General features: G+C 39.0%; 1 protein-coding gene across 1 annotated transcript in view; it reads right to left on the bottom strand.

Moving 5' to 3' along the window:
* The window catches only part of klf5l (Kruppel-like factor 5 like), a 53,709-nt gene extending 34,045 nt beyond the window's left edge, over positions 1–19,664 (bottom strand). Inside the window, exon 1 of the mRNA XM_020941073.2 lies at positions 19,326–19,664. Within this exon, the coding sequence (XP_020796732.1) occupies positions 19,326–19,472 (147 nt within the window). The 5' untranslated portion in view covers positions 19,473–19,664. The remainder of the gene's footprint in view (positions 1–19,325) is intronic.
* Between the last annotated feature and the right edge of the window lie 309 nt (positions 19,665–19,973).

Here is a 19,973-nt window from a genome sequence, read left to right as displayed (position 1 = left end):
CGGTCGTGTCCGAGATGAGACCAAGACCACAAACAAACGGTCTCGAGGCCGGTCTCAAGAGCAAGTCCGGTCTTGAGTACAACACTTATGGACCACTACAAACCAGGGATGTCCCAGGTTTTATTTTGAAAATCCAGCCAGACTAAGCAATAAACTCAACTGAAATCAACGCAATTTTTCCTTTACAACATCACATGACAACTAAGGTTGTCCAAGAATTGTCCATCAAAGTCACTTAAAGTCCAGGAGCTACAACAGGTCAGTGGAGACTGCAAAAGAAACTGCTTAACAAATACAAATACAAAAAAAAAAAAAAAAAGTGTCATTGTTCCTTAACTTTGAACCTTTTTGTTTGATTGTTTCTATTTATATTACAACATTCTTAATTTCACTGATTTGCTTTTTTAGATTTAGATGTATTTATTGTCATTGCATGAAATACAGCGAAACTTCGACAGAGCAAATCTGTAGCAGTAAAAATGAACAAACATGGACACATCCTCACGTCCATACCAATAAAAAAACATTTCATAAATAAAATAACAACAACAGGAAAGTCATGGGGTCAGTGGAGGAGTTAGCAGTTTGGGGGCCCAAAGCACTAGCCCCTCACTATAACGCACACATTTTTTGTTTTGTTTTTATATATTTATTATTGTTTGGTTTTCCCCATTGTTCTTGAGACACACACATCACCATAATAATAAAAAAAAAAACCTGAGGATTGCAAACTTGTCTTATTAGTTCGATCGCTTACTAGAAAACCAGAACTGAAAATAGTTTTATTTTTTTGCTAATACAATTATATTTTTCTTTACATCCATTGTTTAAAAGCAAACTACTCTTATTTAATGTCATATTGAGCTAAAATCTAATTGCTCTGAGGCCTTGGTCATTAGTGGCACTTTGGGAAATTGTTTGGGGGCCCCTCCAGGTTTGGGGCCAACTAAGCAGCCGCCCACTTTTGCCTAAAGGTAGCACCGCTGTGAGACAGTACACTGACCCCGGAGGAGAACATACTGCTACAGTAAAGTGACCCCCCAATAGGATTTTGACTTTTTTCTTTAGTAGTTACTTATCTGATCATTATTTCTCATGTCATTTACTTTTATTATAGATTTCTACATCTTCACTTTCTTTTAAAGGCATTTTAAGGAATATTTTGTTGGAGAACGATTTGGTGTTTTGTGTAAATGTAATGTATTGTTACATAACAATCTTGTCACTTTTTATGTTGTATTTTAAATTGTTATGGTTTTTAGTTTGTTATGTTCAGATAATCCTTCATCATAATGTCAATTTAGGCAACGGTTTGTGAGAATAATGAACTTGAATTTAGTCATGTCGTGTTATAATAAACATATTGGGGGTCAGATTATTATAGTCAGAGAATTTTGACCTTTTTTATACATAACTGATCATTGTCAATATTCAACTAACATGACTTCTTATTTTACATCATCAGAACTATAATAAACATACTGGGGGGTCAGATTATTCTAGGCATAGGTTTCCCCTACTTCCCCTAACTACTGATCTCATTTTCAGTAAAATGTGTGCTTAAACAACTAAGTCATTATTAATATTCAAAAGTTATAATCGACATAAAAAATGCATCTGAGTTCTTCAAAAAACACTTTTAAATATGTCAATATGTTTTAATTTGCAGATATAATATTAATATTCAAAGCTTTTCTGTAGAATTCAAGTTGTTTATTAATAAAATAAAGATTTTCATAGGGGGGTCAACAAACCATAATAGGTTTCTGACCCCGGGGTCAAGATACTACACCTCACCGGCTCTGCATGGAGCCATTACACTTTCTTTTGTTTGTTTTGAGGCAATAAGGATATTTGAAATTGACTTACAGACTTGATATTTTGAACTTTTGTAACTAAAGTCGTAAATTAAGCATTATTTATGTTGTTTATCCATGTTTGCTGTGCATTTTGTATGAAAGAGTGTGAATTTTATTTTCCATTTTTTTGTTTTTTTCATGCTTTTCTCGCAGCCATGACACAACTAGAGCAGCAGATTGTGAAATAACAGGTTGTATTGCAAAAAAAAAGAAAAAAAAAGGGATGTTTAACAAATGTTTAGTGTAGTGGATTGAGCAACAGCCCACCAACGGGGGAGTAACCAATCTAATTTACTTTTCTTCTTCAGACTCAATCTGTCTCTATGTGCCCGGGCATGACACTTCCGCCGCATCGCTCACTGCTACAAAATCACTCTCTTTTTTTTTTTTTTCCCCTTTAACCTCCTTTTGTTGGTTTCCTGCTCCGACGTCAGCGCGCCGGTCCGGACACGCTGCGGCGGCGTCTGAGCGGTTTGTGTAAAAAGTGGAAATCTGCAGGAATGTGCGAGCGGAGGCGAAGACAGAAGACAGAAGACAGAAGACGGCGCACGTTAATCATTTGAGAATAAAGCGGCTCTTATCAGCGGACGGAACGTGGGAGTTTCCACACTTCTGCCTTTTATTGATCTTCGCGCAGAACCGTCCCTGGAGGCCACACGCTGCGTTCAGGAGCCCCCGGGACAAAACACGACCACAGAGAACGAGATCGAGTCACGTGAATGATCCAAAATAATCAGTGTGTCATTCGTTCATCAAAATAACAAAAAAACACACAAAAAATAAGAAAATGAAAAAAAAAAAAAGTCTCCAAACCAAGATGAAAAACAAAACAAAACAAAAAAAAAAAAGATAATGATTTGTTTTTTCAGGCTTTGTTTTTTCTCGATTTCGCGTTTAAATGAAAAACGGGAAACAGTTGTTATCCGTTTTTTTCCGTTTATGTGACTTCCCGTGACTGCAATGCCGGACTAAACCAGGACTAAACCAGGACTAAACCAGGACTAAACCAGGACTAAACCAGGACTAAACCAGGACTTAAACTGGGATCAGGACCAGAACTGAGACCAGGACTGAGACCGGACCAAGACCAGACCAGCACTGAAGCCGAGACCAGACCAGGACCAGGACCAGACTGTGATTGAGACCGGGACCAGACTGGGACCAGACCACTGGACCAGACCAGACCAGAGAGTTCGACTCAGACCAAACTTAGTCCCGTTGTTAGTCTCGTTCGTTGAGTCTCGTTGAGTCCTCGTTGAGTTGAGTCCTCGTTGAGTCCTCGTTGAGTGCTCGTTGAGTGCTCGTTGAGTCCTCGTTGAGTGCTCGTTGAGTCCTCGTTGAGTGCTCGTTGAGTCCTCGTTGAGTCCTCGTTGAGTCCTCGTTGAGTCCTCGTTGAGTCCTCGTTGAGTCCTCGTTGAGTCCTCGTTGAGTGCTCGTTGAGTCCTCGTTGAGTCCTGGTTCGGTCCTGGTTTAGTCCTGATTCAGTCCCGATTAAGACCAGGTTTAGTCCTGATTTACTCCTGGTTTAGTCCGTTATCCATTTTTTCCATTTTTCATTTAAACACAAAATTGAAAACTGAAAAAAATTAATCATTATCTGTTTTTTCATTTTGGTTTTAGAGACAAATAATGAAGAAAATCATAGTTTTTTTTGTTTTCTAACTTTTGGTTTTATATTGAAAAACAAATGAATGAATGATACAGTTTATTTTAATTATTTTACTTTCGTACTGGTTAATTCGTGCTTAAAAAGATCTTATGTTACAGAAACGTCAAGTCGTGTTCTAATGGAGTTATGTTTTTATTTCGGTCCAGGTCCAGGTCGTCTTTATACACAAAACAAACTGGAGCTGGAGATTTTACTGCATCTGGACCAAACTCACTGATCGGATTTTATCAACACACAGTTCACTACTACTACTACTGCTACTGCTACTACTACTCTACTGCTACTACTACTGCTACTGCTACTGCTACTACTACTGCTACTACTACTGCTACTACTACTACTACTACTACTGCAACTACAACTACTACTACTACTACTGCAACTACAACTACAACTACTACTACTGCAACAATTACAATAACTGCAGCTACAACAACAACAACTCCAATTACAACTACTACTGTAACTACTGTAACTACTACAACCATTACTTACATTGCTACTACCACTAAAACAACAACTACTACAAGAACTACAACTGCAGCACTACTACTACTACTACTACTACTACTACTACTACTACTACTACTACAGACATAAAACATTAAAATCTCGGTTTCACAGTTTTTAATCATTTTCACAGTTTCATTAAAAGGACCTGAACTATAACAAAAAAATTAAATAAAATATATTACAACAAAAATCTCCCGTTTACGACAAAGAAAAAGTTCATTGTACAGAGGAACATGTAGTTCAGCCCCCGCAGTCGTTCGTGGGTCTGTTTCCACCACAGTCCTGCGTGTTTGAGTGTTTATGGTCAAAAGAGGTGAGTTTAGGTGAGTGTCCAAAGTGCAGCTCTGTATATCGTCAAGTTATACCCTCCTCAACCATAACGTCTACAAATAATTAACCCTTTTGACCCTCGTAACGCCAAATTAGGAAAAGGAGAAGATGAGTTTAAAGGAGATCTGTGGGGTTTATGCTCTGTAGTTAAACTCTGTGCCTCCCGTGGATCGATCGGTTAGAATTTGGACGTTTGAAATCACAATATTCATATAAAACGACTTAATAAAAGAAAAAAACTATTGTAACGCAAAACTCTGTCGTGATGTGGTGGACACCTCAGTTTTGCTGCTATTACTACTACAAGTGTGCAAAGTGCTGTGAAGTTGTGAAGTTGGCTCCTCCTGTGGACAGTTGACGAGAAACAAAGTACAAACATTTCAAACTTGATTTCAGTAGTGAAGGAAAAGTATGTGGCGATTCAGTTTTTTCAGTTCGGATACTGATATCGATACTGCGATAAAAAGGATACAGAAAAGGATCTCATTGTGTTGCTGCTGCTGCTACAACTACAACTACAACTACACTGCTACTACTACTACTACTACTACTACTACTACTACTAGCAACTACTACTACTGCTACTACAGCTACTACTACTGCTACTACTACTACTACTACTACTGCTACTACAGCTACTACTACTGCTACTACAGCTACTACTACTGCTACTACTACTACAGCTACTACTACTGCTACTACTACTGCTACTACTACTGCTACTACAGCTACTACTACTACTGCTACTACAGCTACTACTACTGCTACTACTACTGCTACTACTACTGCTACTACTACTACTACTACTACTACTGCTACTACTACTGCTACTACTACTGCTACTACTACTGCTACTACTACTGCTACTACTACTGCTACTACAGCTACTACTACTGCTACTACTGCTACTACTACTACTACTGCTACTACTACTGCTACTACTACTGCTACTACAGCTACTACAGCTACTACTACTGCTACTACAACTACTACGACTGCTACTACTGCTACTACTACTGCTACTACAGCTACTACTACTGCTACTACAGCTACTACTACTGCTACTACTACAACAACAAAGATAACTGCAGCAACTACTGCTACTACTATTGTTACTATTACTACTGCAACTACAACTTCTACTACAGCTACTACAGCTACTACTACAGCTACAGCTACTACTACAGCTACAGCTACTACTACCACAGCAACAGCTACTACTACAACAGCTACTACTACTACTACAGCAACAACTACTACAGCAACAGCTACTACTACAACAGCTACTACTACTACAGCTACTACAGCTACTACTACAACAACAAAGATAACTGCAGCAACTACTACTACTACTACCACAGTTACTACTGCAACTCCTACTACTGCAACTACCACTACAACTACTGCTATGACTACAACTACTACAACAACTACTGCAACTTCTACTATTGCAACAACTACAACTACTACAACTACAATTACTGCAACTACAAAAACTACAACTACACTACAACACCACAGTGAAGATAAAAAATGCTTCTTTTCAGTAATAAAATGTCATTTTCATATACAGAAGTTTTTCTGTGCTTTCTTTATCTTTGCATGAGCTCTAGTGTCTTGTGTTTGTGAACATTAAACAGCGAGGAGCTACAGTGACGTCTGGCGATGGCGACGGAAATCAGGAAAACTGACTCGGATTTACCGACTCCCGACGTTCAATAGAAAAAAAAAAGTGGCATAAGTTTTAAAATAGCTCGAAATCTCACTAAAACTGTCCAGAAACGCTCCAATTATGCCTCGTTTATGTGCTCGATACTTGCTTAAATAAGTATATATAATTTTAGTATCGATTCTTATCCGATTTTCGATACTTCTGAGAACATTTTTAGACTCCTACAGTTAATTGTTCCCATTCTTCACACTCTTTTGTTTGTTGGAGCGGCCATGCAAATGTCAGGACCGAAACGTTCCTTTAATAAAAACAAGATTATCCGCCTCAATACACAGATTATGCTCAGACTTTACGCTGAAATACTCCCTACAAAATAACGCACAATAACATCATGCTAAAAATACATAAAACTTAAAGCGTACAAAAGTCTCAGCGTTTTCATTGACTCACATTGTTTTGTCTAATGCCCCCAGATTACCCATAATGCCGTGCAGACAGTTTCCTAACGTCTGTGGTTTCAGCCTCTGCACGTTTCTGTTTACGTCTGGCACAAAAGAAGAAGAAGAAACGAACCAAAACAAATCACACTCATTTGGTTTCTCGTCTGACCTGATCTGATCTGGGACCGGACGGGGCATCTGACGGAAAAAAGGATCTAATTTATGTCACAAACCGGAAAGACGTTTGGAAAAATGTGATGAAACTTCAGGTGTAAATCCCGATTATGGGCTCACTGACCGACTGTGAGAAAACCTAAAAGTGAAACCAGGACTGAACCAGGTCTAAAACTAGGACTAAACCAGGTCTAAAACCAGGACTAAACCAGGTCTAAAACCAGGTCTAAAACCAGGTCTAAAACCAGGATTAAAACCAGGATTTAAACCAGGATTTAAACCAGGATTTAAACCAGGATTTAAACCAGGTTTTAACCAGAACTAAACAAGGATTAATCCAGACTAAAACCAGGACTAAAACCAGGACTAAAACCAGGATTAAACCAAGATTAAAACCAGGATTAAAACCAGGATTTAAACCAGGATTAAAACCAGGATTAAAACCAGGATTAAAACCAGGATTAAAACCAGGTCTTAACCAGGACTAAACAAGGACTGAACCAGGACTGAACCAGAACCAGGACAGAACCAGGACATTTTAAAAACATTTTAACTTGATTTAGGGCTCACACATTTTTGTGCAATATCGGACTTTTAACGATGTAATACTGAAGTGTCTTGCCCAAGGACTCGATGGCAGTAGCGGGAATTGATCTGCCACCTTCAGATGAGTCAGTTACCACATGTTTTGTTCACTTTTGCGTCGTAAATTTGCGATCTGAGGTACTTAAAGGTGCGTGACATAACTTTACTGACGTAGGATTCAGTCTTCTTCTGTCGTGTATCTCGGCCTGGAGGCTCCGCGAGGAACATTAAAGCCACACGAAGGAACTTTCCAAGGCAAGACACAAACCGAAAGAGTTCATCTCGGGTTCTTGAACTGAGATTTGAATTGACAAAACGTCGAGGAAGCGGCGTTTACATTTCACTGAGAGCGTTTGTGCCTTTCAGAGATTGTGGTGAGCTCAGAGAAATGCAAATGTGCGTCCTGAAAAACAAATCAACCTGCAGCTATTTACATGGAAAATGCCTGGTCCAGACTCTGCTCCAGGTCCGATTCAGGTCCGCTCCAGGTCTGCTCCAGGTCTGCTCCAGGTCTGCTCCAGGTCTGCTCCAGGTCTGCTCCACTCAACCCTAAGAACGCTTTAAGACCTGGTTCAGTCCTGGTTCAGTCCTGGTTCACACCCGGTTTAGACCTGGTTCAGTCACCCTGCTCCATGGGCTTGGGATTCTCCCTCTCTTTCTCAAGTCCAGGATTAGTCCTGGTTTAGTCCTAATTTAGACCTGGTGTAAGCCTGCTGTAGACCTGCTGTAGACCTGGTTTAGACCTGGTTTAGTCACCCTGCTCCACAGGTTCAGGGTTCTTCCTCTCCCTCAAATCCAAGATTTGTCTTGGTTTGGTCTTGGTTTGGTCTTGGTTTGGTCTTGGTTTGGTCTTGGTTTGGTCCCGGTTTGGTCCCGGTTTGGTCCCGGTTTGGTCCCGGTTTGGTCCCGTTTGGTCCCGGTTTGGTCCCAGTTTGGTCCCGGTTTGGTCCCGGTTTGGTCCCAGTTTGGTCCCAGTTTGGTCCTGTTTGGTCCCAGTCCAGACTCTGCCTCAGGTCGACTCCACCAATGCAACTCAACTCTAAGAACGCTTCACAATTGCTAAAATTACACCGGAAAATACCAAAAGCTCAAAACGAAAATATGAAACACAACCATGAGCCGCTCCTAAAATTAAAGCTGCACTGTGTAATTTTTCAGTTGTGGGGTCCGTCACCTGCTTGTTTCTGCCTGGAATGTTTCACAGTGTGACTTTAAACAGCTCTACTTTACATTTATTCAATTACAGGTGGTTTTAAAAGCTCAAGAATACGAAGAAAAACAGGATAGAAAAGGTAGAAAGATTTAATGCCACAATGTGAAACATTCCAGACAAAGCAAGAACATCTCCATGAAGAAAAGAAAGGTATTTGACGGATCCTCCATCAGAAAAGTTACACAATGCTCCTTTTAAATTAGGCCTGACTCATTTGTTTGTAGTATTGATGTGAGAGAATCATTAGGCCTGAGGAGTTACTGTGTAATCCAGACCTCCGCAAATACTTCAACATGTGCCTTCAAGTCGAGGCAGACGAGGGCTCTCTGTGGCTCTCTGTGGCTCTCTGTGGCTCTCTGTGGGCTCTCTGTGGGCTCTCTGCTCTCTGTGGGCTCTCTGTGGGCTCTCTGTGGCTCTCTGTGGGCTCTCTGTGGGCTCTCTGTGGCTCTCTGTGGGCTCTCTGTGGGCTCTCTGTGGCTCTCTGTGGTCTCTGTGGCTCTGATCAGAGCACCTTTTGCTCTTAAAAACTTGAATCACAGTAATTCTAATAATAACTAGCATGCTAACAGCACACTTCCTGATTCTCTGAAAAGTACTCTTAAAGTGCTCTATCCTCTTGAGACCCTGCGTCCACATACGACAGCATTACATATTTGCCTCTTAGCACCATTAAACTTTGACCTGTCGGGCACAGGTCACATTCTGTGGTGATATCACCACATTACACCAGAAAAATGTTGTGAATATCAACAAAAATCTTCTACAGCAGCTCCCCAAAAAAAACAGCAAGGTAAAGTTTACATACTAATTTTATGAATGAAACCAGTGTATTTATGTACAATGTGTAATCAGAGCAGACGAGAGCATCAGGAAATATCACATCCTCGTTTGACGACATTGGGACAATAATGTTATCGATTGTACCATGTTGTTAGCTGAACTTGAATGAGTTTACTAGTGTTGTAGTCAAGAGCGCACTAATCGAGACCAAGACCAGTCCGAGACCACAGAGTCCCGAGACCAGGACAAGACCACAGAGTCCCGAGACCAGGACAAGACCACAGAGTCCCGAGACCAGGACAAGACCAAGACCTCTGAGGGTCAAGACCGAGACTTTTAAAGGCCAAAACTGAGACAAAACCGAGACCAAGCACCATCAAGACCGAGACAAGATCAAGTCCAAATGTTCTCAAGTCCAAGTCGAGACCAAGACCGTAAAAAAGTGGTCTTGAGGCTGGTCTTGAGACAAGACCAGTTTACAACACTAGAGTTTACAGTTGTAAATAGTAAATTTAAGTGGTACATTTGGTTGTGTCGTACAGTAAGATTGACCCATTGTGTCGAGAGGGTAAAGAAACGACTTTTACAATTTATCTGCACTGGAGCAAAACTAAATATAACTTATTACATCAAATATTTCAGATACGGTCTCTCGGAAACTCCTGGTCCAGTCCTGGTCTAGTTCTGTTTTAGCCCTGGTTAAAATCCTGGCCTAGTCCTGGTCTAGTCCTGGTCTTGTTTTTCCCTATAGCCTGTTTAAAGTCGTACATTAAAGGTAGTAAACCCTGGTGTGGTCATTTAGTTCTGGTTCAGTCCTGGTCTAGTCCTGGTCTTGTTTTTCCCTCCAGCCCGTTTAAAGTGGTACATTTTAAACGTTGTCATGGTGATTTACGGCGCTCGTCTGTGACCTGCTTCGCTCCGGCTTCAGGTTCAGCGTCGCTCGGAGCCTCTTCGCTCTAACGTGTCATTACTCCGTCATTACAAAGAAGATTTTCCAAAGAGACACAGAAATTACACAGGCCCAGAACAAACTGTAATTTTGCTTTTACACGACTTTACCTCGCGTGGCCTTTCGGGTTTCTGGGCGTGGGAGAGTTCAGACGATTTCAGAGCGAGTGCGTCAAAACGCTACTGCGTTTTTACGATTATTTTGGTCAGTACTAAATTATACATGATTATGTTATGTTTTAGTTACAGGATCCATTTATTCAACATTTCTTTCTCCCTCTCAAAAAACAAAACAAACAAAACAAAAAAAAACACTTATTGATAATTTACGCAAAACTTTCAAACTAAAAATAAATTCAGGCTACAAATATGAACCTTACAGCAGTTTCGCAATGTATAAAACAAATAAATAAATAAATAAAAATAAATAAAAAATAAATTTAAAATTAAAATAAATAAAATATAGAAAAAAACATAAACGTATCCAAAATAAACTATATCCAGCTGTTCTACAATCTATACAAATATACATTTTATATAAAAAATATCCCAAAATAATTGTTAAGCTTTGAATTGTTTTAACTCGAGTCTATGAGTTTGGAGATCGTTTGACACACAAATTAAAATTGCAATCAAAATTTGATTAATCGCACAGCCTTAGTATTTATGGTCTTAAAAATGTACAAAAAAAAAAACCCAGACAATTTATTCATTTTTAACAGTTTGCAGTTTTCCAAAGTTCTTCCTCACATACTTTATGAATTCAGCGTGTCCTAGTTATGAGTTCCAACAACTAGAATGCTAACCGCACACTTCAGGATTCTCGAAGGTCCATGTAAGATTCGTTTTTTTGAGTTTCAATTAAGAACGAAAAATGACAAAATGGGAAAACGGTTTGTCATTTCAAATTTTCCATTTTAGTGTCAAAAAACAAAAACAACGTCAATTTTCAATATTCAATTTAAAGTTTATTTTTATTAAACACCAATCGAAAAACAGTCTTGTGCCTATTTCACTTTTCATATTTTAATCTCTCAAAGTGTGAATTCAACGTCAATTATTTGGATCATTTCAGCCCCAAAATTGCCAAATTCTAATGAACAGAGCTGTTAATTAAAATAGAACTACCACTTCATGACATCACAAGGTGGAACAGAGCATTTTGATCTTTGGAAATGTAGACAGACTTATAATAAAGTGTTACTCAAACTCAAAAAACTCATGTGTAAATGAAACAAAACAACTCCAGGTCTGTTTTCTAACTCTTAACCACCTCCCAAGAGTCACTTTGGTGTAAAATAGAAACTTTACACCTTAACTTGTACAGATTTTTCTTTTCCTTTCACTCTTTTGAGTCAGTAACAGGAACATTTGTACGTCTTCCAACATGCGACCGTTAGACAAAGCTCCCGTGCGCAGTCAGAGAGAACAAAAAGGTAATTAACACCGACAATGAGTAACTACAGCCTCCCCTGTCGCTTAGAAAGAAAAACAAACAAAAGAAACAGTCACAAACTAAGAATCTGCTACTGTTTAGGGCCAGGCTCAGGTCACATGATCAAATCAACACTTCTGATTGGACAGTGACAATCATGTTTAGTAAAAGATGCACCGATCCAGCTTTTACAGTTCTGATACTGATACTGATCCTTTTGGCATTTGCATCTGTCTAAACCAATTCTGACCAGCTCTAAAAATAAAACTTCCTTTACTTCCTTCAAAGTCCAATATTACGAGGGCTGAGGATTGTTAAGAAGTTGCCGATACGATACATATCTCGACACAGTGAGCTTTTGATTTGGTACGATTCAATAAAAATAAAGTCTAAATCATGTCTGTGATACTAAAAGTCTTTGTTAAACCACTTCATGTCCTAAGTTCATATGAAACACAAACATTTTAATCATCAAAACTGTGAAAATGTCAAATGTGTCGCATAAAACTGTAGCTGTAACAAAATAATTCAGTAAAAAAAATAAAAATACTCTTGGCGATATATCGATACAGCAGCTCACGATATCACTACATTATCATCACTAGGGTTGGGAATCAGAAGTTGTCGATATGATACATACCTCGATACACAGGCCACGATACGATACCTATAGAGTGCACTTTCAATTCGATATGATTCGATACGATATATTTGAAATCGATTCGATACGGTTCAATTAAAAAAATGAAGTCTAAATCATGTCTGTGATACTAAAAGTCTTTGTTAAACCACTTCTTCTGGTGCAAAGTTCAAATGAAACACAAACATTTTAATCATCAAAACTGTTAAAAACTGTAGCTCTGTAACAAAATAATTTAATAAAACATACCAAAAAAATACTCTGGGCGATATATCGATACAGCAGCCCACGATATCAATACTGTATCATCACATTAAACGATAGCATATATCGATATTTCAATATTTATGCACACCCCTCTACATTACGCAAAATTGATTGTGAACATTAGCGGAGTCACCAAACTGAGGCCGAACTCCCGACCTCCCACCACCTGAACTCACCCAATGAGGCCATCCTCAAAAGTGTCACGGCCTATTTTTTTCATTACTTTTTGACATGTCTGCATTTTGTATTTTGTAAATTTTTTTCTATTAAAAAAAAAAATTTAGATGAAGTATTTCTATTTAAATAATTATACGATGTCATATTTCCGTCACCTGACAAACTCGAGATCAAACAGTGAGAGTCGACACACGTGCAGAGTTCTGTAGTGCAGTTAACGACAGAAAAATGTCTCGTGTTAAAGTACAAAAAGTTGACAGAGAGCAGAGTTTAAGAACAGTGGACGACAGATTATTTTTGTGTTCAGTGTAAGTTTCGTGCAGTTTGTCTGATGTGTAAAGAAAGTGTGAAGGTTTTCAAAGAATATAATCCATATTGTCAGGGTCAAACAATTCTGTGATACGCCCGACCTGACCAAAAAGACAAAAAAGTTAGATGACCCCTGATTATTAGTCTGTATATCTCCAACACTCAAAATGTTCTGTTCCACATTGTGATGTCATGAAGCAGTTGTTTTCAAGTTAACAGCTCTTTTTTTAGCTTTAGTTCAGTAGAAATCGACAATTTCAAGGCTGAAATTATCCAAATGTTTCTAGTGAAGGTGTGTGGAGTTTAAAAACACAGTGGAGCACTTCCTGTAGTAGTGTTTGAGAGAAAAATTCAGTCTAAATCTTCAGGGTTTGCGCGTTAAACATGTGTGAATGAAACAAAACACAACTCCAGGTCTGTTTGTGACGAGGAAACGACTTTAGAACAGAATCAGAAAACAGCGTCATGTGATTTTCTCTGAGAATTTAAGCAAAATGTGTCTCAGAATGATTGTAAAAGTAGCTCTTCAGGTCCAAATAAATCTGCTGTGAACACTGTCCGCACCTAATTCTGAAGTGTTTTACTGTCTCGATAATCAGGAAGTGCACTGTTAGCATGCTAGCTGTTATCACGAGCCTCTCATCTCGACCTCTTCACCAGTATTTACACTCCAAGAGAAGATAAGATATCAGACACTCGGCCTTTATAACATATTTTTACTGCGGCGGATCACAACATTTTCACACCAAGTGTCACAGCTCAGAAAAGACGAACACGACCAGAGCAAAACCAGGTCAACAACTGGACCACAACGCTCGAGTTTAGAGCTTTAACATTTGATTTATGAAAGTTTTAACTCAACAAATGTTTCTAGTTTACTAAAATACTAAAAAAAGATCTCAAAATCCCCTCTGTAAATGTTTTTAGGATGTTATATGTTGACAAAATTAAGCAAAAATTAAACTCGCCTCTTTTCTGTTGTGTTTTGAATGTCCTGAAAACAGTACATTTTGGTACTTTTTACACGTAAAACAATTTGTTTTTTTGGGATATTCAAAATACATAAAACCCCAGAAAAGAAGCAGGTTTAATTCTTCTTCTTCTTTTTGTTGACATGCCAGATACCACAGGTGGAACCAAATCGTTGTTTTGCAAGTCTCAAGTCTTTGACCTCAAGTCCGAGTCAAGTCCCAAGTCAAATACAGGTAAGTCCAAGTCGAGTCTCAAGTCACTGGCCCATGAGTCCAAGTCAAGTCCAAGATGTCTGCTTTAAGCTTCAAGTCATTTCAAATCTTTAAACCAAAAAAGTACCAAATATAGCTTAGACTTTTGCAATTTATATGAATTTTAAGATAAATTGTACTTTAAAACGTCATGGTATATGTGTATATGAGTATTTTTAGAGTATGTAAGAGCTGTAGAAAATAATTTAGTAACATTTTTCTTTTTGAATGTCTTGACAAAATCTTAGTGTGAATCATAACGTTCAGAACAGAAAGAATTCAGATTTAAAAGTCTTTCTCAAGTCACAGGCCTCAAGTCCAAGTTGAGTCCCAAGTCTTTGTCCATTTATCAAGTCAAGTCTCAAGTCCTAAAAATTAGTGACTCAAGTCTGACTCAAGTCCAAGTCACGACTTGCACGTCCCCAACTCTGCTAAAATACTAAAAAGATCTTGAAATCCTGCCTGTATATGTTTTAAGTATCTGGCAAACTAGATCTGCTTAAAAACATTACAATTTGTTAAAATGAGTTAAAATTTGAATAAATCCAACTTTAAAGCTCTAAACTCGACTGTTGTAGTCCAGTTGTAGACCTGGTTCTTTTTACAAACAAAGACCAAAACTCAACAAAGACAAAAGAACTTATTCACAACTAAGGCGTTTATGTTATTGAGAACATGATCCAAATCTTGTAATATACTTTTTTTCTTACATTTATATGTTTTAAGGATAAGCTTAAAAACAATATCTATAATATCTCAAAATTAAAGACTTTATTTCCTATTCACCTGCCTTCAACTGACTTGCCGTAATATTATGGATGTAACAATAACCAAAATATCATGATATCGTATCGTCAGAAGTCCTAATATCGTGGATCATCACAATATATCGAATTACAAGTCTCTTTGCTTAAATGAAGAGTTATGACGCAACAAAAGCTCAGAAATCAGAGGGAACTACATAGACCATGATCCTTTGCGCCATTTCAGTGCAGACTACAAGAAGAAAAAACAGTTCTAACACTTTTAAGTCTTAGTTCTCTGGATTAAGTCTTGTCAAGGTGTTTTAAGAGGAAAATATATCACAATAAATATCGTACCGTGAGCTGTACATCGTGAAAATATCATACAGTGAGATCTGGTTATCGTTACGTCCCTACTTAATACCAGATAAATTATAAGGTATAACTTTTTGTGTGTGTTTGATTTTGTTACTACTTGTGCAGAAAGATTTGTTATTTAATTTAAAGTTAATGAGATCTGTTGTTGACGGTTTTATACAATTGCGTCTTTGTTTTAAACGAGGTCATTACGTGTGTCACTGTTACACTTTCACTCATCGCCAAAATTACAGAAATTATGACAAAATAAACAAACACACTAGAGCAGACATGTCAAACTCAGGCCCAGGAGCCAAATTTGACCCACGATATAATTATATTTGGCCCGTGAGATCACATCAAATATGTGTTAGAGCTGCCCGCGGCCACAGATCGACTGGAGACATGATTTATTTAAAATGTTGTTATTATTTTAAATACGTGTTTTGTTCCTTCATTCATTTTTCTAAATAAAAACAAAAATAAGAAAATGAAAAAACAACCATTTTCTTCATCATTTGTCTACAAAACCAAAATGAAAAAAACAGATAATGATTTGTTTTTTTCACTTTTGGATTTTGTGTTTAAATGAAAAATGGAAAAAACGGATAACGGCCATTTCCCGTTTACGTGACTGAAACTGTGACGCTGGACTGAACCAGGTCTGAACCGGGACTAAACCAGGTCTGAACCGGGACTAAACCAGGTCTGAACCGGGACTAAACCAGGTCTGAACCGGGACTAAACCAGGTCTGAACCGGGACTAAACCAGAGTGTTGGGACGGGCTTGGAGGTGTGCCTGCATAGAGTGATCAGGACTGAGATCGGAACCAGACCAGAACTGAGACCGGGACCAGGCCGGGACAAGATCAGGATTGAGACCGAGACTAGACTGGGACCAGATCAGGACTGAGACCGGGAGCAGACCAGGTTTGAGACCAGTTTAGTACTGGTTTAGTCCGTTCTCCGTTTTTCCATTTAAACACAAAATCAGAAACTGAAAAAAACAAAACAAATCATCATCTGTTTTTTTTTTTTCATTTTGGTTTTGGAGACAAATAATGAAGAAAATAGTTGTTTTTTCGTTTTCTTATTTTTGGTTTTATTTTAAAAAACAAATGAACTAATGATACACGGATTATTTTATATTTTGCTTGTTCCGGATTCAATGTTTAAGCAAAACTATTATTAAACATTTATCTTAATAAGAAAAGGTTTAACTTGCACTCAAATGTCTTAGAACACCCTAGTTTTTCCAGTTATTTATTGCAGTTCAAGTCGTGCAAGTCCAATGAAGAGATTGAAATGGTACAAAGGTAAAAACTGAACAGACAGAGGTTAAAAAAAAAGATAAAAGAACAAAACAAAAGTCCAAGATCCGACAAAATGAAGATGGTAAAGCTTGAAAACCTGCAGTGTCCAGCAGCAGCACAGTGTCCAGACTTAAACCCCAAGGAGCTGGTTTGGGATGAACTGGACAGAAGAGTGAAGCGACCTACAAGTGCCACACATTTATGGAAACTTCTGCCACAGACTTGGGAAGAACTTTCTGAACAATATTTGATTTCTATTGTAAAAAAAAAAAAAAGAGCAAACGAAAGAACGAATTCACAAAATCGAAAACTCTGCAGACTAGAGACTCCGATAGATTACACAAAATGGACTCTTGTGAACCGTGTCAGAACGTTCCATCATCACAAACATGCTCGGAGCTGCGTTTTGTTTCATTCCCACATGTCTGAGTAACTCTTTATTATCCGTCTGTGCAGCTCCAAACCTCAAACACGCTCTGGTCCACCTCGTGATGTCATGATGAAGCTGTAGTTTTCAAGTTCTCCTCTAACTTTTTAAACTTTTGCACAGCTGACGTCATCAACATCCCCTGGGCTGTGATCGTCAGACTTTGCCTTTTTTGCTCTTGAAAACTTCACACCGCAGTGATTCTAACAGCAACTAGCATGCTAACAGCGCACTTCCTGAGTCTTTGATATTAAAGAGCTTTATAGGAACGACAACTTTTACTATTTATCTGCACCGGAGCAAAACAAAATGTCATTTATTACATCAAATTATTCAGATACAAGCTCTCGGAAAACCCTGTTCTAGTCCTGGTCTAGTTCTGGTTTAGTCCTGGTTTAGTGCTGGTCTAGTTCTGGTTTAGTCCTGGTTTAGTGCTGGTTTAGCCTTGGTTTAGTTCTGGTTCAGTCCTTTTTAAGTCCTGGTCAAATTCTGGATTATCTCTGGTTAAATCCTGGTCTAGGTCTGGATTATCTCTGATTAAATCCTGGCTAAATCCTGGTTAAGCCCTGGTTAAGCCCTGGTTTAGCCCTGGTTTAGCCCTGGTTTAGCCCTGGTTTAGTCCTGGTTTAGTCCTGGTTTAGTCCTGGTTAAGTATCACCACATGACATCAGTTTGAGAAAAAAACTCAACTTAAAACATGCTAAATTTATGAATTAAACACACAGGAACGAAACAAAACACAACTCCAGGTCTGATTTTGACAACAAAACGACTTTATACAACAAAAAAAAAAAAAAGCGTTATAAATTTAAATTAATCTTTCAAAATACAATTACTACAATCGACTATTAAATATTTGGGTGCAGCCTTTTCATTTTCATGTTTAAGCAAAGAAACAAGCCTTTATCGGAGCATTAAGTGGCAGATTTTACACAGAATACATCTCGATTTTCACAATAAAACAGACAAATCCATAAAATAAGAATAGGCCCAGAGTCAGCACATGCACGTACGTATATATTTCACTTTATCGTAATGGCCTCACAGAGCAGACATTCCCTCTCTGTCCTAATAAACTCGAGCCAAAAGCAGAAGTCCGGGCCTGTCATGTGTCCACGTTTATGCTTTTATTGCTTCGGAAAGCCTTACGATGAGAAAATCTATGTTACAACTCCACAGTTTATAATCATCCAAAAAAAAAAAGCTTAGAGTGTGTAAAACTTGCACTGCTGCACTGCACAACGACAGCCAAACCCAAAACAACAATGAAAAACAGAAATATTTAAAACGATTAGTGTTTAAATGAAAGAAGAAGTGTGTTTTTACGATTGTACGAGTGTAAAATAAATGTAACATTTTGTGTCCACTGTTGGCTTGATCTAAGTCTTGGTCTAGTTCTGGTTTTGCCCTGGTTAAGTCCTTTTTAAGTCCTAGTCTAGTTCTGGTTCAGTCCTGGTTAAGTTGTGGTTAAGTTCTGATCAAGTCCTGGTTAAGTCCCAGTCTAGTTCTGGTTTAGCCCTGGTTTTGTCCTGGTCTAGTCCTGGTTAAGTCCTGGTCTATTCCTGGTCTAGTTCTGGTTAAGTCATGGTTAAGTTCTGGTTTAGTCCTTTTTAAGTCCTAGTCTAATTCTGGTTTTGTCCTGGTCTAGTCCTGGTTAAGTCCTGGTCTATTCCTGGTCTAGTCCTGGTTAAGTCCTGGTCTATTCCTGGCCAAGTTCTGGCTAAGTCCTGGTTTTGCCCTGGTTAAGTTCTGGTTTAGTCCTGATTAAATCCTAGTCTAGTTCTGGTTTAGTTCTGGTTCAGTCCTTGTTAAGTCCTGGTTTAGTCCTTTTTAAGTCCTAGTCTAGTTCTGGTCTAGTCCTGGTCTAGTCCTGGTCTAGTCCTGGTCTAGTCCTGGTTTAGTCCTGGTCTAGTTCTGGTTTAGTTCTGGTTCAGTCCTTGTTAAGTCCTGGTTTAGTCCTTTTTAAGTCCTAGTCTAGTCCTGGTTCCATCCAGGTTAAGTCCTAGTCTAGTCCTGCTCTAGTCATGGTTAAGTCCTGATTAAGTTCTAATCTAGTTCTGGTTTAGTCCTGTTTTAGTCCTGGTTAGTCTTGGTTTAGTCCTTATATACACACTTGTGAGTTTCTGCACAAACCGTGACGTAAAGCGTCTCGTCCGTGCGTAAAAGTGCGTAAAAACGTGAAAAACCGCGTCTATTTTTCTGCACGTTTTTTGTTGTTGTGTGAAATCAGCGGTGCGCCCCAGAATCTCACCCCGGGTTTGACGTCCTCGAACACGGCCGCGTCTTCTGCGCCGCCCGCCCCTCCTCCGGTCATCCTCACCGGCCTGAGCTGCGTGAACACTGCCCTCTCTTCGCTCGACTGCGCTACGTTCATGGCGAGTCCGACTCCCGCGGCCATCGACGAGTCTCCGTGGTCTCTCGAAGCCCGGAAACGCGATTGAAACTCGAATCACGAACGCATAAAACGTGACGATATGTGTTATTTGTTTGTTTGTTTGTTTTTCTTTTTTTTTTTTTTTGCTTCGCCGGAGCTCGAAAAGATTAGTCCACCGTGCAGGGAAGAACTGGTTTGGATACAGGTACGACTCACCTGCGCTTTGTACGCGAGGGAACGGACCAATCAGCGCGCGCGGGGGGCGGGGCTCACCTGCGTAAAGGTAAAACAAGTCTTATCGCCAAACCACGCCAGATAAAGACGCGAACATGGCGCTTGATTGAAATATAAGCACCGGGTTTTGATACACGCGGGCCTATCTCGAGTGTGGGGCACGAAGTTACGTAACGCGGTGAGTAATAGGCCACGGGCTAATAGGCTAGCACGAGGCGTTAGCAGGAAGGTTACGGCTCTGGACAGGTGCAGAAACAGAGTGACCAGACGTCCCCACTGACCCGGGACAGG

This window comes from Boleophthalmus pectinirostris, unplaced genomic scaffold, assembly GCF_026225935.1.
Source record: "Boleophthalmus pectinirostris isolate CB_2022bp ecotype Guang Dong unplaced genomic scaffold, ASM2622593v1 HiC_scaffold_12, whole genome shotgun sequence".
NCBI lineage: Eukaryota > Metazoa > Chordata > Actinopteri > Gobiiformes > Gobiidae > Boleophthalmus > Boleophthalmus pectinirostris.
Note: the sequence above shows the minus strand (reverse complement) of the source record. Positions and strands in the feature narration are given on the sequence as shown.